The 25,813-nt window shown below is 37.5% G+C and overlaps 1 protein-coding gene across 1 annotated transcript in view; it reads right to left on the bottom strand.

Annotated features, from left to right (window-relative positions):
* Positions 1 to 25,813, bottom strand: part of GlyRS (glycine--tRNA ligase) — a 145,032-nt gene that overhangs the window by 77,326 nt on the left and 41,893 nt on the right. The window contains exon 7 of the mRNA XM_067148915.2: positions 6,718 to 6,880. Coding sequence (XP_067005016.2) covers positions 6,718 to 6,880 — 163 coding nt within the window. The remainder of the gene's footprint in view (positions 1 to 6,717; positions 6,881 to 25,813) is intronic.

Genomic DNA, 25,813 nt, shown 5'->3' with positions numbered 1-25,813 from the left:
GCCATTTCAAATGCTTGCCAATAAACGTATACAAGGGTGACTATTGCCGTAATGGCGTCTCAGCCTTGCCAATAGATGCAGGTACGGGGCGTGCATGCACGGAATGCCGACGGCGCTGCATCGGCGAAATATCCAAACGGTACTTACTTAAACATGCCTCGTACTACCCAAGCTGTTAGCTTGGGAGGCTTATTATTCGGGGTTGTCACCCCTAGACAAGTCGCCTTCACTACAGCTAAGGAACCCTGTCCATCCCACTCTTCCCCGGTGCTAAGCTGTGGGTCATTATTTACCGAAGATGTTCACGGTTAATTATTAATTTTTATTGTTTACAACTTGTTTTTGTTCAATTAACTTGTCCTTTGGATTGCATAACTTGTTTCTTTAATGTGTTTATATATTTACAGTATTTTATATTATTTTATCTTAAGACCTTCCATTAGTGAACTTTATAACAAATATATCAGAACTCTATACAGTATTACACCGCATTTACGTTCCCGGCTTTTATGTTTTTCCGTCTTTTACAAATTTATTGTTGGTCCTCTGAGATTTCCTATGCTCACAATGTATTAAAATTCTCAAATTTATGTTTGCGACACTTTATGCTTTCCGCCATTTACGCCATGACAGGCTGTTTGAGAGGAAAATATTCGAGGTAAAATGGCGTCGCAACTACCCTAAAATGCTTTGAGTATCCATGGCACGACTACTAAATCAAACAACCATGGTCTATAATAACTCTTAAAACTCTCATTATTGAACTTCCGCTTAACCAACGCAGAACATTCTTTGATATCAGGTGTTTTCCAGAACGTCCTAAACCTTATTTTCAAACCTGACGAGTTGAATTAACTCTCTAAACCTCACATACACACAAACCTTCCACCATAATCCTATGACTTTTGAATGCAAGTAAACAAACACCCAACAGAAATTAAAAACATGTACAATAACCGCTGTCGTGTCCGCCCCCAGTTGGAGCTCACGACTCACTCTTCCGAGAATCGAACCTGTGACCAGGAAAGTAGGAGGAATGGTGTCGCTGAGACATACATTGATATTATGGGGAAATTACGAGTTAATATTAATGACTATGTAATAGCAGTGAGGCCAAGATATCATAATGATAATACTGGGAGAAGAATATAAGTAAATTAAGAATCATATAGGATTTAAGAGTTTGAAGGCACATAAATGCTGGAAACAACAAGTTGTGAAATTAGAATTTAGGCTTGGTCGAGGTAGGGTGAGTCATGAAGCAGGAAACTGCACCCTGCTAAAAGTGCGTAGTATATCTCTAGAAAGAGGCAATTCCGTTTTGGTGTGTCTGTGGACAGTTACCATAGGAAGAGAACTTCTATTGCCTTCTAGAAGAAGGGCGTAACGTAGAGAGAGTATAAAACAGGGATACACACCCTAGTCGAGGCTTTTTGGAACAATTCTACTAGGAGTGCGGGCGGAAGCTTTGTCAGTCAGGTCTCCGATAATAATAATAACAATAAGGTCCGAGTTTGGACTTGAATATTCACGCCTGTACTTCGACCACGCCAAGTCTTCCTTATATTTTTAATAATCGAAGTCGAGAAGAAGATTGTAAATACTGTATATACTTATATATATATTCTTCAGTCTACAATTAGAGAAGGTTTTGGGAAGCAGAGGACTTCGTCTCTTTCACACGTAGCGAATCACTCAGGCCCATTGAAGTAAACATCCCTACCGCTCGGGAAAACAATCTGATTATTCATCACTACTCGTCGTGGCAAAACCTGTGTCACGACACCACACACACACAGTATCCAGCTAATGGTAAAATGCACAGCCCAACAAAACCGCAAAGGAGAAGACGAAGGAGGAGGAGGAGTAGATATCTAGTGTTTGCCTTGTTGATAAGTACAGTATAAGCCACAAGAAGGAAACATTATCAAGTGATTCAGTGTTTGTCTTGCCTGAGTTTGTTATTTCACGGTTATTGTTTTACACTTGCGTTTGTTGTTGGAGTTGTTAAAGTTATTGTCGCTGATTCGTCACATTTATTTTTGTTATTTGTTACGTTTTTTGTTCTTGTTATGTGAGCCGAGCGGTCAAAGAGAATTGCCGCAATCTTCCTTTCCCGTCGTGTGTATTTGTTAATCTTTGTTATTGCTTTATTGTTTTCCTGCTAATAATGAAAAAAAAAAAAAAAAAAGGGAAGGAAAGAAAAACTTTCACTATGGATGAGTGAGTTCGAATATTAAAAAAGGTTGATTTGTACCGTGGAACAAGTGTTTCATTGACACGTGGATTGCAGCTTCCTGTACTCACACTGAATAGAATTGTGAAAAACAGAGGAAGCATTACATCAAGTGCAACAGAATGCGGACCAAACTCCAGGAAAAGGAAGTATATGTCATACAAAATACAAGAAAATGGAAAAAATTTTAAAAAGTTGGTTTGAAACTTCAAGAGCCGCAGGCATTCCAATTGATGGTGTGCTCTTAAAGGAAAAGGCGCTGAAAGTGGCAAACATTCTTGAAACATTGAAAATTTCAGTGCGTCCAATGGCTGGACTGACCGATTTAGGAAAAGGTATAACCTAACCTATAAAACTGTTTGTGGGGAATCTAATGCAGTTAGTGATGAAACTGTGGAAGAATGGATCGACAGAAGATTGCAGGAGCTGACCAAGGATTACGAACCTAGGAACATTTTTAACCTAGATGAAACTGGACTGTTTTTCAGTGTGTTGCCGAGCAAGACTGGCATTTAAAGGAGATAAATGCCATGGTGGGAAACACAGCAAGATGAGGCTCACAGTGATGTTGGGAGCCAATGCTGATGGCTCTGAGAAGCTCCACCCCTATGTGATAGGAAAATCTAAGAAGCCTCGTTGCTTCAAGAATGTGTGATCATTACCTACTGCCTACAATGCCAACCATAAAACGTGGATGACCTCAGATCTTTTCCGACAGCAGTTAATTGCTCCGGATTCAAAAATGGGTATGCAAAATAGGAAGATCCTTCTTTTCAACGACTGTTGTCCTGCACATCCTGTGGATGTCAGTTTGAGGAATGTGCAGTTACAATTTCTGCCTGCTAACTGCACAAGCAAGCTACAACCTATAAGTCGCTTTATAGGAAGAACCTGGTGAAGCAAATTTTATTCCTTATGGATGCTGGAAAGGATCCATCATAATTTAAAGTTTCAATCTAGGATGCGCTTCACTTCACTGCAAAGTCTTGGAAAGCCGTGAAGCAGACTACCATCTCAAATTGTTTCTTGAAAGCAGGATTTTTCAAGAATCATCCCGAACCTCAGCTGCCAGAAGAAGAAGAAGGACCGCCTGCTACCTGATGTATGGAGAATGTTGCAGTCAGACTGCACTGCTGAAGATTTTCTTTGGGCAGATGATTCTGTGATCACTGCAGAGGAAAGAAGTGTGGAGGAGTTGGCTGCTGAGCAAACAGCAGCCAAGTCTCCCACCAGTGACAGTAATGAAGCAGAGGAAGAGAGTAAAGTGATGCCTACCAGTACTGATGCAAGTGCACCAGTGGATGTTTTACGCAGGTATCTGTCATATGTAGAGGGGGCGAAAATAATTTTAATAACCTTGATGAGCTTAAAAAACAGAGGTCATAAGAAATAAGAAGTGTAAACAGAGATCTATTCTGGACTGTTTTGGTAGGAAGCAGTGATTGTGTAGTTTTCCATCTGGAATAAATTTGTGTTAATATTGTAAATACAGCTACAATAGTAGCAATTAAAATGTTTCATTCAGAAAAAATATTGCATCTTAGATAATTCTATAGCCATTCTAAGAAAGTAACTACTGTACATTAAAAGAATATATTACACAAATTTTTAACCACCTACTGGTAGCCTTCCCTTGCTCAAAGGATGAGCAGAATTACAAAGGCAGTGTAGTCAACAGTTAATATAGTACAGTAATTAACTTACATGGCCTTTATTTGAGGTAAGTACAGTAAAATGGTTGAGATTGAAATACCCTCTATAAATTAATAATATGCATTTGTGTAACATTTACCTCCTTTTCCGGGGCATTTTTATACATACCTGTACAAGTTGTTTTGAACGATTTACACTTTCCCCCTTTTTATACCAGTATTCCTTGGTTCCTTGAAAAGTGTAAAAGAGGGGTAATACTGTAGTTCCATTACATTCTTGTATTGTTTTAAATTGCATTTTCATTAAAATTAGATTTTTATATATGAGACGGTTTTGATGTTTTTGTGTATTTAGATTATTTTAAATCTTTAAAAATAGTTCGTTTCGGTTACTGAGGATGGTACCACAGGTATCAAAACTAGTACAACAACATGAAATAAATATTTCTATCATAAATTGAAGAGTTGATTAGGTGGAACATCTACCCCCAATTTCTTTCAAGCAAAATTTAAGCAACCAAATGAATTTGATAAGTTGGCTACAGTTCAGGATAAGGTAGGCCCAAAATATTTATTACAATATAGATGAAGTATTTGGGTGGTATTTTGAAGAGAAATAAATACTTTTTTTTTTAGAGTATCTGACACCTTGAGGTTTGATGGCCTACATCACTATCTCACTCCAAAAACAAATCAACGAAGGCGCTGTGCGGACGCTGGATGCGAAATCCGCACCTGCACAGAATGTGTCAAGTGAAGTGTGGGCGTCTGTGTAAACTGCTTTTTAGCCATTCCACACTAGTGAAAAGTGGAAACGGGTGACTATAGTAGTATCATTCCTATTTCCTAAAGAAATGTTATGTTTGACCTAATGTTATTTTTTTGGAATTCATAAAGAAATGTCAGACATGAACCAAAACACCACTTGTTCTTTTATTTATTGCTAAGTGTAATTTGTGTGATATGCTGTAACAATATTAAATTTCATGGTTATTCTAACAAGGTAACAAGGTATGTCAAGCGGCGTGCAGTACCGTATGGCACAGGCCCTCATTTAGAAAAATTACTTTTAAATCTTCTCTAATATGTGAATATTGGGAATATTAAATTAAAATACAAAATTTGATTATAAAGAACTCCAGCATTCCCAGCTTAAGCATTTTTATGAGAAACAGTTTCTCATATGGCATCTCTTGAGATTTCCGTCTCTGCATATTGCTCAGTCCATTGCATTTGTGTTTTTGTTGGAAATGACTAAGCTATTCATGAGTTGACCAGTTTATTTGGAAAACTGTATACTGTATTTAGGAGTGGAAAATGTACAGTACTTATTTCCTTGGTTGTAAATAGTGTAAAACAATCCAAAACATTGTCTAGTTTCTTACTGGTGGTGGTGTACATTCAGGTACTGTGAACGGAATTACACTAAAAATTGACATCATTCCTGAACCTCTTCCATCCATCAGCATGACATAAGACACATTCGCACTTCCACCTTCTGCACCATATACAAGGGCAGAACTATCATCTTCATTAAGTTTCAGAGATAAACCTTTTCTTCAATTATCACTTTCTTGTAACAGTTCAAAAGCTGTGTAACTATACAGAGTAGCAAGCATCTGAACAGCTTTCTTTTTCGTAAAAGCAGAGAATATGTAGGGAATTGTTACAGACATTCTGAAAGGAAACCACTTCTACATATTTCCAGTTTACAATCAAATTCAGGTTCTATAACCTCTCAAATCTCTGTACAAAAAAACAAAGATTGCATACAATAGCTAACAATGCCCATTGTCAAAGTTAACATCGGTCTCGATGCAAGAACTGCCGAAGTAGAGCAGAAAAACATTATCGGGGTTATAACTGACCTATGAACTCACGGTTTATCAACACGTAACTTCCAGATATGTATCTTTATCATTAAAATAAACAATACATTTATACTGCATACCTTGCACAGGCAAATCATTTCATTATTTTCTACCCTTTTCCATCCTGATCTACAATGTTCCAATGCCTTTTCTGCCTTATAAAGCAAACTGGCCGGTCCTGTCCGAAATAATTCATACTCTAAGAGGACCAACGGCTTCGGGCGGATGAGTTCTCTTAGGAAATGACAGTGGAACCCATCAAGCAGCATCTGCCCCCCGGTTAGGGGCAGTTGCAGAAGGCGTCAGCACTTCACATTAAGAGCAGCTCTAAAATACCTTTGAAGTGGCAAACCCATCATAACAACAGTCAAATATGGTGCGGCCTCGGCAAACACTAGGGCGATGGAGATTAATATGGAATAAATATGTACCAATGAAGGCTAAAGAAGTAATGTACCGAGCTCGATAGCTACAGTCGCTTAAGTGTGGCCAGTATCCAGTACTCGGGAGATAGTGGGTTCGAACCCCACTGTCGGCAGCCCTGAAGATGGTTTTCCAACAACAGGACAACAGAACCTGGACTGCAACACAGTGTTGGATGAGGAATGGTGGAAAGACAGGACGCAGCAGACAGGAACCATATTTGTCCCTACCCGGTGTCAGCCGGAAAAGGTGAATTGATGATGATGATGATGATGGTGTTGATGGAAGCAAACTATTATGCAAAGTTACACTCCCTCTCTGTTAAGACATAAGTAATGTAATAAACTTTTCTTCCACTCTGTTGCGGCAATGCAGAATCATTGCTGGTAAACTAGAGAAGCAAAATTTAAAATAAAATTAAAAAAAAAAAAAAAGGAAAAACATAAATACTTACTACAAAGGAAAGAACTCATGTTTTATTATTTAAACCCAAAGTAACGGGTGTACAACAAGACAGAAAGTTCTTGATACATACCGAAGCAACAGCTTCACCAATAGTTGTGAAAGAGGCAGATTTCCCATCCATTTGATTGCATGCTGAATACAATAAAACGCGTGTATTCTCAACTGTGCTAAATTTCGGATGCCGCTTGTCAGCTGGATCACAAAAATGTTCAATTTCAGCCATGGTGAACTCCCTGCGAACAAGCAAATGTTCATTCTAATAAAGGTTATACCTTAAACATGTTCAAAAAGAGAAACACACTTTTAAACACTTCTAAAATTTGTGTAATGTCCCATTTCGTCGTCAGCTCTTTGTCGTTTCCGAGAATACAATTTCTCCTGCTTACAATCCACTAGCACCCAACGATGTTTGTGCTTGTACTTCTGATGACTGAACAAGCCAATTCTAGCGTGAAACATGTGTCCACACAGATTGCATTTAATGGATAGGGGGAAGACGACGCTGCACCTGACGGAGCATGAATATCTGTCGTTCAGCTTCTTCATACCTGCGATGCTCTTGCTCGAGCAGTTCAACAGCAGAAGTAGTCCGGTATCAATGCGAATTATCCTTGGCTTGTGTGCCCTGGTTTTGGGGTTGATATTTGTGATCTTGATGATTTCTTTAAGCTGATCTTGTGCCTGAGGGAAGTTCATCATACAGGAATTGGTCAGGAAGCCTGGTGTTGCTCATACGGCACACATGCCCAGCCTACCAAACTCGACGGACGATGGTAGATACTTCTACACAGTTCATGCATGCTTTCTCAAAAACTGCAAAACTGGAGGCATGGTGCTCTCATTTGATATTTAAATGGATCGCTGTTTCTGTTGAAGAAAATGCTCAAGTTTCTTGATGTCATGGAAGTACAGGGTTCAGGTTTCAAATCCATAGAGTAGCACTGTAATGATGACTTTCTTCCCAAAGACCCGGTTGGGTAGCAGACCAAATGCCGAATCTGCATTGTCCCACTTAACAATATGTTAAAAGAGTATTCCACATCAGTTCTCTTGAACTATGAGAATATTTCTTAGGATGAAAACACAACCCCCATTAAGTTGAACGATTTAAATTACTAAATATTTCCTTAGTAAGGATAGATACAGAAAGTGTACAGACTGCAAAAAAGACTTTATCAAGAATCTTTATGAGATTCAGTCATTTAAAAAAACCAGCATATACCCTAACTTCAGTTTTCTTTCCCCTCTTCCTCTCCATTTAGTTTCACTATGACCAAGGATGGCTTTGTCCCTTTTTCATGAACTCTATCAGCCCTTCAGTCTTGTCTGTCAGGGTTAGGATGTTGACTGTCCTGATTCGGGTATACTGTGATACTGGTCACAGCTCCCCCAGTACATGAAGAGCTGTGCGTCGCCTCCAGGGGATGCCCTAGCATTTTACAAGGACACACCATATTTTCACTCATTTTTATGCTATTACAATGGGTTCGCCACTCCCAAAGGCAATTTACTGCAGCTGCCAGCACGTGATCAGGTCGCTCCTAACATGGAGTACAGATGCCTTCTGCAGCCGCCTCTAACCTGGGGACAGACGCGGCTTGATGGGTTCCAGTGTCATTTCTTATACTGAGGGCACGATAACCTCCCAAAGCAGTTGGTCCTCTTAGGGGGTGAAGTTATTTCTCGCCGCCCGACACTCTGCAAACAGTCACTGGCTGTACGATCTACTCTATTACCTTAGCAGACTAGACTGGCCAGACAATAATTATTGTTGTAAAGCCATTTAACTATGGTACAGGCAGAAAGAATACAGAAACTGTGCACACGACACTTAATATGTTAACTCTTGATTCTAACTGTGTTTTGTACTCCGAATAGTATAGACAAATATTATTGTATCTAATTGTATTCTTCCTACTTCAAACAATATAATGTGTCCAGATAGAGAAGGTGATTAATACTATGGAGGTAATAAAACTGCATGTGATTGTTTTGGTCTTGCCATTAATGCGAAAACACGAAGGTACTTGCGCAACCTGCCCCAGGATTAACACTTCCTGAGTTCAGTATTTCCATCTTAGACATAATACTGGAACAGGTTGATCACTTTTCATACCTTGGAAGCATCTTGTCTAAACGGTGTACCTGTGAACAAGACGTTGATAAAAGAATTGCGACTGCTCATGCAGCATTCGGTCAGTTACTGCACAGAGTCTTCATGAATAACGAACTAAAACTGCATACCAAACTCGTGGAGTACAAAGCTGTTGTCATTTCCACGCTGCTGTATGGCTGTGAAACTTGGACACACTATCGCCGTGAGATCAAAAAACCAACAGAAATTGAGAATCTTGAATTTTAAGTGGGAGGACTATGTGACCAACACAGCAGTTCTCGAAAAAGCACAGCTAAATAGCCTTGAGGCAACAATCATCGCTCATCAACTGAAATGGTTAGGCCATGTTCACCGCATGGGTGATGCCAGGCTTCCCCACCAAATTCTTTATGGTGAACTTTGCTCCGGCAGTAGACCTCATGGAGCCCCTCTTAAGCATTTTAAGGACCAGCTGAAACATATCATGAAGACAGCTGCTTTAGATATACAGACATGGGAAGAATGTGCTGGGGACCACACACTGTGGTGGAACACTACATCCACCGCTGTCAACTTGTTTGAAAGAGAACGCCGCAGACATCAAGAAGCCAAGTGACAAGCAAGAAAACTCTGTCAATTACAACCCCGCTCTCCTCCATCCATTCAGTGTGATTTGTGTGGGCGTATGTTTTATGCCAGGATTGATCTGTTTAGTCATAGTGAACACATTCATAAACTGAGTTGAACTGGTCAATGCAAGCAGGAAGAAGTTATATATACTTGGATCGAGTTACAGCCGGCGATTAAAATTTACATATGATAACGACAATAAGATACAAAAGTTGAAAACTAGAAAAGCAGCTGGTATTGATAAGGTTTCTGGGGATATACTAAAGACAATGGGTTGGGAAAGAGTACCACATCTGAGGTACTTATTTGATTATTGTTTGTTTGAAGGAGCTATACCAAATAGATGGAGAGTTGCTATAGAAACCCCTGTGTATAAACGAGAGACTGATAGACATACAGCTGAAAATTACAGGCCAGTCAGTTTGACATGCAGTACATGTAAGCTTTAGCAAAGCATTCCTTCTGATTAGATATGTTTGCAAAATCAATAACTGGTTCGATAGAAGGCAGTTTGGGTTTAGGAAAGGTTATTCCACTGAAGCTCAACTTGTAGGAATCCAGCAGGATTTTGATAGGGTGGATCATGGGAGACTACTGGCAAAAATGAGTTCAATCGGACTAGACAAACGAGTGACTGAATGGGTTGCTATATTTCTAGAAAATAGAACTCAGAGAATTAGAGTAGGTGAAGCTTTATCTGACCCTGTAATAATTAAGAGGGGAATTCCTCAAGGCAGTACTAAGGGACCTTTATGTTTTCCTATACATAAAAATGATATGTGTAAAGAAATTGAATCAGAGAGAAGGCTTTTTGCAGATGATGTTATTCTGTACAGAGTAATAAATAAGTTACAAGATTGTAAGCAACTGCAAAATGACTTCAACAATGTTGTGAGATGGACCGTAGTCAATGGTCTGATGATAAACAGGGTTAAAAGTCAGGATGAGTTTCACAAATAGGAAAATTACTGCATTAATGGGGTGAAATTCTTTTTGGAGATCATTGTAAATACCTAGGTTTTAATATAAGGAAAGATCTTCATTGGGGTAATCACATAAATGTGATTGTTAATAAAGGGTACAGATCTCTGCGCATGGTTATGAGGGTATTTAGCGGTTGTAGCAGGGATGTAAAGGAGAGGGCATATACGTCTCTAGTAAGACCCCAAGTAGGGTATGGTTCCTGTGTATGGGACCTTCATCAGCATTACTTGATTCAAGAACTCGAAAAAATCCAAAAAAAAAAAAAGCTGCTCCATTCGTTCTGAGTGATTTCCAACAAAAGAGTATTGTTACAAAGAATGTTGCAAAGTTTGAGCTGGGAAGACTTGGGAGAAAGGAGACGAGCTGCTCAACTAAGTGGTATGTTACATGTTACAAATCTCATGACTGGTCTGTATTGAAATGTACAATAATTCAACAAGATACAAAAGTTTGAGATCCACCTATTCAATACATATTGGGTTCTTAAAAATTAAGATTTACATCTTGTCATACTAATTTAATGGGACATGTTTTGCCCACTGTATGGGCATCATCAACCGTAATCTCATGCCTAAAAGATAAAGATCAGGATCCTTACTACTCTAGTCAAGATGTTACACAAATGTTACATGTTACATGCATAAAAATGAGGAAAACTTGTTGTGAGTTCCTAAATGACAATTTAGACAATTAAAACATGTTTAAAAATATGTATGAGAAAAATGAGTAATGTTGGTGCAATCTTACACTGAAATCCTTAAAAAACATTTTAAAATAGCCACACTGTCCTTATTTACATGAACGGGCTAAAATTATGGCCTTGAAGTACAAGATCAAAATGAATGGAATCTGGTTAAAGGCAACCCAATTTGAAGTTGTATTATGGTTACAATGAACCTTAAAGTAGACATTAAATATTCTTGTAGAAAGCTTATATTATCATAGAGTATACAGCTGTGTGACTGATGGATCTGTTGTTGTTGTTGTTGTTAATAAACCTGTATTTGTGAGATGAGGCCACAGTCTTATTTTTGTTGAAAACATGATAAAAGGTTCATGGCTGAGTGTTGCCATGTGTGTCTTTACTAGTTGATGCGATTGTTTCCTCGTTGTGCTAATAGCCAAATGGGAACGCTCATTCTTGATGTTGGATATAGCTTGAATATTGAGAACGACTACCGATGGATGTGAGGTGAAGAATCCTCTCGATTTTTGTGGTATGAACTAGTTGCCTTTGCAGCGTCAGAACGAGTGACAATTATGTCGGCCAAGATGCCTGATCATCCATTGCTAGGCTGTCTTGGTGATAAATTTTGCTGTTGAAAGTGAAATAGTTGTTCTTTAATACAAAGTTTAGAATCTTAATAAACTCATCTATTTCAAACGTGCTTAGATTACTATGTTTGAAAAGGTTTTCCTTAATAATGTTTACTGTTTCTTTTGTCGGCATGTTAGAATACATGTTCATAATAGCATAAGAGCACATAATGTGGTTGGGTAGTAAAATAAATTTCTTTAAAATATCACAAAAGTCAACCGAGTTCTTTAACAGGGATTTGTTATTAAATCTATAATGTCTTTTGAGAAAATGGCGAATGTACTTTGAAGTCTTATACATCGGGCTATTTCTGCAATTGATAATGGGATGCAAGAGAGTCTCTTTCTTGTGTAATTGAGGTAAGGCTCTGGCCGTGGGAATATTAGGGTTCATGTGGATTAGTTTTTGCTGCTCTTGCTCACTGAGTAAGAAAGTTTAACTATTTATTAGTGTTTTTAAATTTCGTTGAATTCTAGTAGTAGGGCCCTTGCCGACTATTGAAAATGTCCCACCTGCAAAAAAGTTTTCTGTTTTTGTAACATATTCATTCCTGTCTATTAAAACTGTGGTCCTTCCTTTGTCCACTTTAGTTACTATGATGTTATTGTCATCAATTTTGGTTTTTAATCTTTGAATTAGATTTGTGTGGTTGGAATCAGAAGTTTTATTTAATTCCTCGGTTACTGTCTGTAATTCCTTTATTATTTCATACCTGTTATCGTTCAGTAATTTTAAGGGGAGTTTGGAAATATTGGACTCAAACCCCTGCTATAGTGCTGATCACGTTGCTTTCCTTTTGTGTGCTAGGCCAATTGTGTTTTAATTAACAAGTCAAATTCTTTTTCTGAGAAGTTTGTGTTTGTCATGTTAACTATGGCTGGCGCGTTGTTAAAATGTGGGATGCTTTTTATTTTTTCTACATTCCTTTTAGGTAATCAAGTTTTTTTTATCTAAAGTGGTTTGTTTCCTGATTAAGGTACCATTTAACTTATAATCTACATGTAGTTGAAAAGAACTCCATTCTATTTGGGATAACTTATGTGTTGAAATATTGCTAAGTGTATTTTGTATAACAGTAAATTTAAATGCGACTTCTTTCTAAAGAATGCTTTGATTTCATCCTTAAACCCTTAAGCGGGGAGCTCGGTACACACCAGCTTACTCCCAGGTGGGGAGCGTTTTCCCTGATTGAAGAAAATATTGAATTACTTGATTTAAAACAATCTTAGACTATAATAAACTATTGAAGGGCCCAAAGAGAAATACACTATTTACTTGAATCTAATGTATTCAATTAATGAAAATTCGTATTATATTAATTCCCCAATACTTTGTGCAACAACGTACTAAGTGCTTTCACAAAGTGGTATCGAGGTAGCTTCTTCCTAATAGCAAAGCTCTGGTTTTCGCTAATACAGTAACTTTTACCTGAATATTTTAGGCAGTTTACTGACAATCTCTGCCTGGAAATAAATGTTTCTGTATACATAAATCGTAGCTTTACAAAGTTTACATGTACACCAAACCAATGCCCACCACAGTAGTGCAGGCCTATATGCCTACTAGCTCAGCGGATGAGGAAATGGAAAGAATATATGAAGAGATAGAAGATTTAATACAATATGTAAAAGGTGACTAGAAACTAATTGTGATGGGAGACTGAAATGCAGTGGTATGAGAAGGAAGAGAAGAGGAGAATTTGGATTTGGATTGGGACAAAGGAACGAAAGAAGAAGTCAGCTGGTTGAATTCTGCAATGATCATAATTTAGTCCTTGCCAATACTTGGTTCAAACACTACAAACGACGGCTGTATATGTGGATGAGACCTGGAGACACTGGAAGGTATCAAATAGACTTCATTATGATTAGGCAGAAATTCAGAAATCAGGTGTTGGATTGCAAAACTTCCCCAGGAGCAGACGTGGACTCTGACCACAACTTGTTGGTCATGAAATGCCATCTGAAGTTAAAGAAATTGAGGAAAGGAGAGAATGCAAAAAGATGGGATCTAGACAAGTTGAAAGAAAAGAGTGTGAGGGATTGTTTCAAGGAACATGTTGCACAAGGACTAAATGAAAAGGCTGAAGGAAACACAATAGAGGAAGAATGGATAGTCATGAAAAATGAAGTCGGTAGGGCTGCTGAAGAAATGTTAGGAAGGAAGAAAAGATCAACTAAGAATCAGTGGATAACTCAGGAGATACTAGACCTGATTGATGAACGACGAAAATACAAGAATGCTAGAAATGAAGAAGGCAGACAAGAATACAGGCAATTAAAGAATGAAGTGGATAGAAAGTGCAAGGTAGCTAAGGAAGAATGGCTAAAGGAGAAGTGCAAGGATGTCGAAGGTGGTATGGTCCTAGGAAAGGTAGATGCTGCATACAGGAATATCAAGGAAACCTTTGGAGAAAGGAAATCTAGGTGTATGAATATTAAGAGCTCAGATGAAAAGTCACTTCTAGGGAAAGAATACAAAGCAGAAAGATGGCAGGAACATATCTAACAGTTGTATCAAGGTAATGATGTAGATAATTTGGTTCTGGAACAAGAAGATGCTGTTGATGCTGATGAAATGGGAGACCCAATTTTGAGGTCAGAGTTTGACAGTGATGTGAGCGACCTAAATAGGAAGAAAGCACCTGGATTTGATGACATTCTGTCTGAATTACTGACAGCCTTAAGAGAAACCAGCATGGCAAGTTTATTCCATTTAGTGTGTAATGTATGAGACACGAGAAGTCGCATCCGATTTTCAGCAGAATGTAGTTATACCTATTTCCAAGAAAGCTGGTGCTGACAGGTGTGAAAACTACCGCACCATTAGTTTAGTATCTCATGCCTGCAAAATTTAACACGTATTATTTACAGAAGAATGGAAAAACAAGTTGAAGCCGAGTTGGGAGAAGATCAATCTGGCTTCAGAAGAAATGTAGGAACACGTGAAGCAATCCTGACTTTACGTCTGATCTTAAAGGATTGAATCAAGAAGGACAAGCGAACGTACATGGCATTTGTAGATAGAGACATTTGATAATGCTGATTGGACCAAGCTATTTAAGGTTCTGAAGGCAATTGGGTTCAGATACTGAGAATGAAGAATTATCTAAAATCTGTACAAAAATCATTCTGCAGTGATAAGAATTGAGGGCTTTGAAAAAGAAGCAGCAATCCAGAAAGGAGTGAGGCAAGGCTGCAGTTTGTCCCCTCTCGTTTTCAAAGCTTACATAGAACAGGCAGTAAAGGAAATCAAAGAGGAATTTGGAAAGGGAATCCCAATCCAAGGAGAGGAAATCAAAACCTTGAGATTTTCCGATGATATTATTTTATCTGACACTGCAGAAGATCTCGAGAAGCTGCTGAATGGTATGGAGGAAGTCTTGGGTAAGGAGTACAAGATGAAAATTAAAAAATCCAAAACAAAAGTAATGGAGTGCAGTTGAACGAAGGCAGGTGATGCAGGAAATATTAGATTAGGAAATGAAGTCTTAAAGTAAGTAGATGAATATTGTTACTTGGGTAGTAAAATAACTAACAATGGCAGAAATAAGGAGGACATAAAATGCAGACTAGCACAAGAAAGGAAGAGGTTTCTTAAGAAAAGAAATTTCCTCACTTCAAACATTGATATAGGAATTAGAAAGATGTTTTTGGAGACTTTCGTGTGGAGTAAGGCATTGTATGGAAGTGAAACATGGACGATAACTAGGCCTAGCTCAGAAAGAAAGAGAATAGAAGCTTTCGAAATGTGGTTTTACGGAAGAATGCTGAAGGTGAGATGGATAGATCGAATCACGAATGAAGAGATACTGAATCGAATTGGTGAGAGGAGATCGATTTGGCTAAATTTGATGAGAAGAAGAGATAGAATGATAGGACACATCTTAAGACACCCAAGACTTGTTCAGTCGGTTTTTGGAGGAAGTGTAGGTGGTAAGAACAGTACGGGTAGACCAAGGTATGAATATGACAAGCAGATTACAGCAGATGTAGGATGCAATAGTTACGTAGAAATGAAAAGTTTTGCACAGGATAAGGTGGCATGGAGGACTGAATCAAACCAGTCTGTGGACTGATACTCAAACAACAACAAAACATTTACAATGGAATAAATTATAATACTCACAAAATTTTCTGTTATGTTGGTAAATAAACTCCATTGTCATAAAGCAGCAGGAATAGATGAAATTAGACCTGAGATAGTGAAGTATAGTGGGAAGGCAGGGATGAAATGGCTTCATATAGTAGTAAGATTAGCATGGATTGTTGGTAAGGTACCTTCAGATTGGACAAAAGCAGTAATTGCACCTATCTATAAGCAAGGGAACAGGAAGGATCGGAACAACTATCGAGGTATCTCATTGATTAGTATACCAGGCAAAGTATTCACTTGCATTTTGGAAGGTAGGGTGCGATTAGTAGTTGAGAGGAAGTTGGATGAAAACCAGTGTGGAATAGGCCGTTGTGTTTATGTTTCATAGATCTAGAGAAAGCATATGACAGGCTACCGAGGGAAAAGACTATGGAATTAAGGGTAGATTATTAAAATCAATCTAAGTCATTTATGTTGACAATTGGGCTTCAGTGAGAATTGATGGTAGAGTTCTTGGTTCAGGGTACTTACATGGGTTAGATAAGGCTGTAATCTTTCACCTTTGCTGTTCTTAGTTTACATGGATCATCAGCTGAAAGGTATAAAATGGCAGCGAGGGATTCAGTTTGGTGGAAATGTAGTAAGCAGTTTGGCCTATGCTGACGACTTGGTCTTAATGGCACATTGTGCCGAAAGCCTGCACTGCCTGGAACTTGAAAACAGATGCAATGAGTATGGTATGAAAATTAGCCTTTCGAAGACTAAATTGATGTCAGTAGGTAAGAAATTCAACAGAACTGAATGTCAGATTCGTGATACAAAGCTAGAACAGGTCGATAATTTCAAGTATTTAGGTTGTGTGTTTCCCAGGATGGTAATATAGTGAGACTGAATGAAGGTGTAGTAACGCTAATGCAGTGAGCTCACAGTTGCGATCAACAGTATTCTGTAAGAAGGAAGTCAGCTCCCACACAAAACTATCTTTACATCGGTCTGTTTTCAGACCAACTTTGCTTTACAGGAGCGAAAGCTGAGAGGACTCAGGATATCTTATTCATAAGTTAGAAATAACAGACATGAAAGTAGCGAGAATGATTGCTGGTACAAACAGGTGGGAACAATGGCAGGAGGATACTCGAAATGAGGAGACAAAGGCTAATTTAGGAATGAACTCGGTGGATGAAGCTGTACGCATAAACCGGCTTCGGGGGTGGGGTCATGTGAGGCGAATGGAGGATAGGTTACCTAGGAGAATAATGGACTCTTTGTGATGGAGGGTAAGAGAAGTAGAGGGAGACCAAGACAATGATGGTTAGACTCAGTTTCTAACGATTTAAAGATAAGAGGTATAGAACTAAATGAGGCCACAGCACTATTTGCAAATAGAGGATTGTGGCGAGGTTTAGTAAATTCACAGAGGCTTGCCGACTGAATGCTGAAAGGCATAACAGTCTTTAATGATTATGTATGTACGTTGGTTAGTGCTTTTGAGGGATCAAATTTATATACCTACAATTCATAAGTGACACACACAGACTATATTACTCTACACTACAGGTAATAAATATTTACAGTATCTACAGTGTGCACCATGTTATGCCTTTCACAGCTGTTCATTATGATACACGCGGAAACAGATCATGTTACATAAACTGTCTCGACTTCGCATAATTTGTATGAATTTGTAGGATTCCATTCCAAAACGTGATCATTTTCTTGTTATGTATGAATGGTTCACATCAATTGACATTTTGCAAAAAATTTTGCCAACAGATGAACAAATACTGGATTTATCTTGTACATTTTGGGAGGAATTTGTCCATTATTCACCTCATTGTTGGAGATATGTAAAATGCTGTAGAGGAAAATGTAATAGTAGTAGTGATAATAATAATAATAATAATAATAATAATAATAATAATAATAATAATGATGTTATTGGCTTTACGTCCCACTAACTACTTTTACGACTTTCAGAAACACTGAGGTACCAAAATTTAGTCCTGCAGGAGTTCTTTTGCATGCCAGTAAATGTACTGACAAGAGGCTGATGTATTTGAGCCCCTTCAAATACTAACGATCTGAGCCAGTATCGAACCTTCCAAGTTGGGGTCAGAAGGCCAGCCAACGCCTCAACCGCCTGGGCCACTCAGCCCGGCGAGAAAAAATCTGTTCTGTATTATCAGCTCATAGAAATTAGGCGTAGTGATTAATTTATTGCGAGAAATATAGTGTCCTAATTTAGGTTTGCGTACAATCCCCTGTTGCAACCATATGGCCATAAGAAGCTTTATTTCGTCCTTATTTGTTCTGACCCGTTCTTGATTTAGAATCCTTCGTTTTCATCTTACTAAACTGGGTTTTATGTGCGATTTCATGCTGGGCATCATTTGTCTGTTCAGCTATGTTCTGGCATATCTCATCATAAAAAAATAATTAAAATATTTTGCTTGGTTTTGTTTTCTCTAAAAACTCTCCCTTTACATCACGATGGAATTTTGGATCAATGCGGGACCTTCTTCGTCCATTTTCAGTAGAAGTTGACGAAGAACTAGCATTGGTTGGATTGTAATCAGTATTATTGTCATCACTGTCATAATCGCTACTTGAACTGGAATTGAACACGTGTTGTCTTTTTCGCGACTACTGAATATTCGCATCAGCTGGGCCCGAACCCTGTACATTCAAAGCCTGCAGTACTTATTCCTGGTAAGTTCCTGTCACTTATGAATTCGTCTTTGGCAGAACTTACTTCACTATAATCACTATTCTCCCCACTAAATTACATTCCATTTACCGTGGCCAGTAAATAATCTTCCTCTAATGGTGGGGGGCCAGTAATTCCTTTTAGGCATTTTAGCGGAAAAAAATTAAGAAAAAAGATCGAATAGAACCCTGGTCTCTGCAGTTTGGATAGAAATAATGAATTGTGGCTGTATTACAGATGCGTACAATAATAAATGTTGTGTAACTCGCAGTAAACACACATTCCAGTCGTGAAGGAAGAATACAAGACTTGGGATAATAAATAAGGTCACAGTTCTAAAATGTCATCAGAGGGGTCTGTTCAGAATAATAATCCCTAGAAATCCCTCCTACAGCAATATTACTGCATCCAAGGGACGATTAGGCGATGAGCTAAAGCTTCTAAAGATAAAAATTTCATAATGTTCCGTATTGAATTGTATCACAATGAAATTGAAATAATAAATAAGGTAGTTCAACCTACTCAATACAAATAAATACAAAATGTAGTGTTACATTCCTATCTAATAATAAGTGGAAGCGGTACCGGTTTCGACTCCAATCCAGGTCATCATCAGCCGAATAAAACCCAAAAAACAATGCATAGGTAAGAAATAAATTAAAGATCAAGTTCCCACAAAAACAGTTGAAGAGGCAAAATAAAACGGGGATAGGCACAACCTAACCAAGCTAAACATAAAGCCTTCTCTTACATGGGCCTAAAGATCAAGATTGCTAAACTAGGAAAAAACACGACTTCCTAAAACATAGCTAAATTTCTTCAAAGTTGTGTCAGAAAAACCCATTCTTCTCCTCAAAATGTTAAAAACCCAAAGAATAACTAACAAAATTTGGCTGAAAAACAGAATTCATTTCTTATACAAGAAAAAATCATTTTTAAATAACAGATTATATGAAACAAACCTAGAAATTGCTAATCTTCTCCCAAGTGCACAATGGAACCTCTTCCTAACTCAAGTTGATAATAAATTGTGTCATGAATTGTCAATTAAGCAACAAACCTTTGAGAAAAAACTCAACATTTTAAATAACAACTCTTCTTCACATAAATATTATATTAAGAACATTAACACACCCTCCAAAACCATTGAACAATTCCATCTTCCCATAGTCAATTTATCTAAAACAACTCTGAGTGATGATGAAAACTTAATTCTTTCTAAGGGCCTCAAACACAATTGGCCCAACCTCAACACTTTCAATATAGCCACCAATTTAATAATTGAATCTGAAATAGCCATTAACAAAATGCCAACAAAAGAACAAGATGAAATCAGATATGAAGTAAAAAGAAAACTTGAAAAAATCTTCATTAATAAAAACAAAAACACTTCCCTAAATAATAATAATAATAATAATAATTTAATGACAAACTCATTTTAGATCTTAAAAAGAAAATCAATGACAATAATCTCATCATCACCAAATCTGATAAAGGCAACACCACTGTCATAATGGAAAAAACTGACTACATAGCTAAAACTAAAGATTTCTTCAATGACTCTTCTTTTTCTATAGTAAAAAAAAAAAAACAACCACTAAAATCCAACGCCTGCTCAAACAAACCTTAAAAAACACTTCCTTTCTCCTCACAGATCAAGAAAAAACTAAATTAATAAACATGAACCCAGGCCTACCCACTGCCAAAGCCCTTCCAAAAATTCATAAAACTAACATTCCCATCTGCCCAATAATCAATTACAGACCCAGTCCCTTATACAATACTTCTAAATTCATCCAAACATTTTTACTAAAAAATTATCAATTTTTATCCAACAAATCTATCAAAAACACTTCTGAATTAATCGACAAATTAAAGAACTTTGACATCCAACCAAATTTTTCTCTCCATTCTTTTGACATCGTAAACATGTATCCTGGTATTCCAATTTCCAAATTATTCCCCATAATAAACAACAACTTAAACAAATTCAGTAGTCTGAGTAAACTAGAAATTCAGGACTTCATGTCTATCTTAAAATTGGTTCTCAACAATAATTATTTCACCTTTGATAACACCATTTACCAACAAGATGGTTTAGCTATGGGCTCATCAGTGTCAGGCATTCTAGCTGAAATATACCTAGACTTCTTAGAAAACACAAAAATTAATAATAATAATTTCTCTAATATCCTCTTTTGGGCCAGATATGTTTATGACACATTAGTAATCTTAAATGAAGAATCAACCAACGCAGCCTCTACACTACTTCTTCTCAACAACAATGACTAACATTAAATTCACCCTTGAATCAGAACAAAACAAAACTAGACTTAACTATAACTAGACATCCTTCTTCTTTAACTTACAAAATTTTCAGAAAACCAACCCAAACAGCAACCACAATACGGCAAGATGCTTTACACCCTCAAGCACATAAACGTGCTACTTATAACAGCTTAATTTTTCGTGCCTTCAACACCCCTATGTCTAAAAAAATTTAAATAACGAACTGAACACCATCCGTAATATCTCTAAATTTAAAGGTTTTAACAACTCTTTCATAAACCGTATCATCAACAAATTCAAACACCATCCTAAAACTACGTTATCAAAAGACAAAACGAAACCCACTGCATTTTCTACTTTCACTCAAGATGCTTATAAAATAACTAATGTTCTTAAAAAACACTACATGAACATTTCTTTTAGAACCAATAACAGAAATCTTGATATATTACACAACTCTAAATCATTAAATAAATCTAATGCTTTTTCTAAATCTGGAGTATACAGATTGAAATGTAACAGCTGAAGCTCCTCGTACATCGGACAAACTGGCCCCAACTTCAACATCAGATACTCCGAACATATCAACGCTGGCTCATTTAACTGTTCTCCGCTTCTCGTAAACATTATGAGACAATGCCGAACTTTGCGTGTGCTATGCTGCTGTTCAGAAGATTGCGCCTTGCTTCTTTTAAGTGACTTACCTTCTACTTCTTCAGAATTTTACAGTGTCTATCCCCGTGGTTTTATTTTGCCTCAACTGTTTTTGTGGGGACTTGATCTTTCATTTCTTTCTTACCTATGCATTGTTTTTTGCGTTTTATTCGGCTGATGATGACCCGGATTGGGATCGAAACCGGTACCACTTCCGCTTATAATTAAATAGGAATGTAACACTACATTTCATATTTATTTCTATTGAATAGGTTGAACTACCTTATTTATTATTTCAATTTCATTGAGCTAAAGCTTCACCGCGAGGCTATTGGGGTTTAGGTCTTCTTGCCTGGACATAAGTTGCGTTCTTTATGATGCAACTCATGGATGACACATTGGTATTGGAAGAACATAGTTGAAAAAATTCACATCAGACAGCAGACTCATCCAGAATATGCTGCTGAAAAAGAAATAAACCTCTGCAAGAACGCAACGATAAGACAGTCTATGGCTAAAATTATGGCCTTGAAGTAAAAGATCAAAATGAATGGAATCTGGTGAAAGGCAACCCAATTTGAAGTTGTATTATGGTTGCAATGAACCTTAAAGAACACATTAAATATTCTTGTAGAAAGCTTATATTATTATCATAGAGTATACAGGTGTGTGACTCATGGATTGTTGTTGTTATTAAACCTGTATTTATGAGGTGAGTTTTTTTTTAAATGAGTACAAAATTTATTGTTTCACCTTGTCAATACTTAAAATCATTTAACGTTTATCAAAACATTACAATATAATAATAACAGGTACTAGTTTCGGTCCATTTTTGGACCATCATCAGCCTAGCCAAAAATACAAGCAAAAGATATAATCTAAAAATGAAGTGATATGGATGAACAAAGGGGTGATGGAATGACATACAAAAGTAAAAACCTTATACGAATGTTACAATAAATATGACCAGAATATGTTAAAATTAACAGATGAATAAAAGCATTTGATGTCGTATAAAATCACTTGATGACAAAGTCTTATTTTATGAGGTGAGTCCACAGTCTTCTTAATTTGTTGAAAAAATGATATTAGGTTCACGGCTGAGTGTTGCCGTATGTGTCTCTACTAGCTGATGCGATTGTTTCCTCGTTGTGCTAATAGTCAAATGGGAACGCTCATGCTTGAAGTTGGCTCGGTCACTTGTTCAGACGCTGCAAAGGCAATTAGTTCATACCACAAAAATCCAGAGGATTCTTCAACACACATCCATCAATAGTCGTTCTCAACATTCAAGCTATAGCGAACATCAAGCATGAGCGTTCCCATTTGGCTATTAGCATAACGAGGAAAGAATCTCACCAGCTACACTAGTGTTAAGCGTAAGTTACAACCAAGCAGGGCAACAGGAAAAAGACCGCAAATCGCACGACATATGCACCTACCAACATTACGTGTTCGCTCTGTTTAGGAAAGGAGTGTTCCCTCCTTTGACTAGCGCCGTAACCGCAAGGTAAACACAGCCAGTGCCTGCGCCCCATATTCCCTCAGCAGTGTTTGCCCTGTTATAGTGTGAGGAGTGCAGCCTCGTGGTGAGCGTGACAACATAATGGTACGACGACGCCATTTGGACCTCGTTTATCAGGGTAGAATACTCTGCCGCCTGGAAGCAGGGCAGACACAGACCGAAGTCGCCGTATCCTTGAATGTCAAATCAAAATCAAAATCTCTTTATTTGCAAATGAGGTGTCTACCTCGGTGGCATATGGTACACTAAAATTAATGTATTATTGTCAAGCACTAAATATTGAATTAAGAGAGAAGAAAATTTTTCTATAATACAATATTATACAATTTATGCTAACAATTTTTTCTATTAAACACACAGCTCATCATTAATTTATATTGTTTACAAAATTCTACTTACAATGTCTCCCGTACTACTTACAAATATAATCAACTGATATACAGTATGTGGAATTACAGTACTTCAAATGATACTATACAACTGGTATAAGATTAAACTTTACATTGTATTTATTTACTTTTTTTTACCCATTCTGGAACCTAAGTAACATAACAACCTGCTGCGTCTTAACCAGAGCCCCTTTTGCCACCACTTTTCAGAGTTCCTGAAGGGCCTTCACAGCTACCGTAGCGGTCCCAGGGCCCTCGAAGTCCCCACTGTACTTCACCCCTACAGGCAGTCGCCTACTTTGGCTGTCCAAACTCCTTAGACCAGGGGATGGAATTAATTTATTCACACACATCTTTTTTTTATTTACAATAACCTGCACTGGTCGAATGCCCTCTTAACACTTCATTTATTTTCTCTGTTGCTGTTTATTCTCTTCTTGAATATCTGTACAGATTTTGGAAAAGGATCAAACACTACCCCTGGTAAACTGTTCCACTCCTTCACACCCTTCCCAATGAATGAAAATTTACCCCAATCGCTTCTGCTAAAGTTCCTTCTAATTTTATATTTGTGGTCTGTCCTGCCGATACAATTATTTTCCAACTGAAGCCTCTCACAGATATCTCCTCATGCTGCTTCTCTTGTATAGGCTCTATATAATCCTATAAGTCTAGTTTTCTCCCTTCTCTTACTTAAAGTTTCCCACCCAAGTTCCTTTAACATTTCTGATACACTACTCTTTCTCCTCAAATCCCCTGTTACAAATCTTGCTGCTTTCCTCTGCACACTATCTATTTCTTTTATTAGGTATTCTTGGTGAGGATCCCAAACACAGTTTGCATATTCCAATAATGGACAAACCATACTTAAGTAACGTATTTCTTTTAATTCTTTATTGCATCCTTTAACCCTCAAATGGTCCATGTAAATGACTGTTACGGTCACACGATTTTCAGGATTTCTGTATACTTTCACTAAAAATTCTTAAAAATAGGTTTTAAAAGGAAACCATGAAGTATAATACATTTTATTAAATCATAATATCATAGGCTATTGAAATAAATATATTTTTGTTTTGTACCTTTCATTATATCTTTACAGCCATCCTGAGTTTCTAAAAAAGTGTTCCAAAATGATATTATCAAAATGTTTGCGCCCATACCAGACACTAAAATACTAGACTTACCCGAGAAAGTCAAATCACAATGTTGTACACAATTTTATGCACTTCAAAAAAATATAAACACTTTAGATGTTATATACACAAATAAAGATATATATACATATATATTCAAGCACTAGAACGCCCCCGCAAAGTCACTCAGAGGAGCTACCAGAACTAGACTGCTCTCTCCTCTTTCTTCCCCTCTTTTCAGGCCTCCAAAAGTGCTGTAAATTGTGGTAACACACCCTGTGAACTGCACAGTTACAACCAGGGCACAAATGCCGGGTCCTTCCCCTTTTTTGTTGGTCCACAGATTACGCATATATGTTCCAGCTTTCCAGGAAGTTTGTCAATGTCACTGTCATTATCATTATTTCATCCAACATCTTCTGAATGGGTCTTGAACCTCAATTACTTGGGACTTGAAACTAAATTACTCGCCATTTCCGCAAAACACTGATAAAAACAGCGCGTACAACAGAACGACACCGTGACGCGGCAAGGCGCCATATTGAACTGCGCAGTTAAGGTAGTGAGCCTAACTACTGAACTTTAGGCTATGCAGTACATTTAAACGGCAGTCTATAACCTAGCAACTAGAGTAAAAAGAGAGACTGTAATCTGCTGTTTAAAATGATACTACATAGAGCACATATGTGTGTTACTACGCATAATGAGAGCGTGTCTAATGAACGGCTGCAAAACAGTCGATGTATCGTCGTTGACCACAACATCATGTATAAAAAGGGCGATGCATCGTCATTTAACCATTTGAGGGTTAAGTAGCCTCATTATGACATGTAACGATTTGTATGCTTTCCCAACAATGTCATCAACATGACCCTTCCAGTGCAAATTACTTTCAAATCTCACACCTAAGTATTTGCACTTGCCATCTTTTGGGATAACTACCTCATCCAAAGTATATTCAAATTCAGTTTTAAAACTCCTGTTTGTAAAAGTTGTAACGGTTGATTTGCCTCCATTAACCTTCATATTATTTTCTTCAACCCATTGTTGGATACTTTCAAGGTCCCTTTGTAATTCTGAACAATCCTCAATGTTATTTATTTCCCTATAAACAATTATGTCATCTGCATACAATCTTATTTTTGATGTTATATTGTTCCGTAAATCATTTGCGTATATTAAGAAAAGTAATGGACCGATTATACTACCCTGTGCAATTCCCTTCCAAACGTTTTCTTCCTGCGATACATTATTACCTACTTTGACTTTCTGAACCCTTGAATTTAGAAATGTTTTTATCCAACATGTAACCCTTACGTCCAATCCTATTCCCTCCAATTTCTT

The sequence above is a fragment of the Anabrus simplex genome, chromosome 6 (assembly GCF_040414725.1).
Source record: "Anabrus simplex isolate iqAnaSimp1 chromosome 6, ASM4041472v1, whole genome shotgun sequence".
Taxonomy (NCBI): domain Eukaryota; kingdom Metazoa; phylum Arthropoda; class Insecta; order Orthoptera; family Tettigoniidae; genus Anabrus; species Anabrus simplex.
Note: the sequence above shows the minus strand (reverse complement) of the source record. Positions and strands in the feature narration are given on the sequence as shown.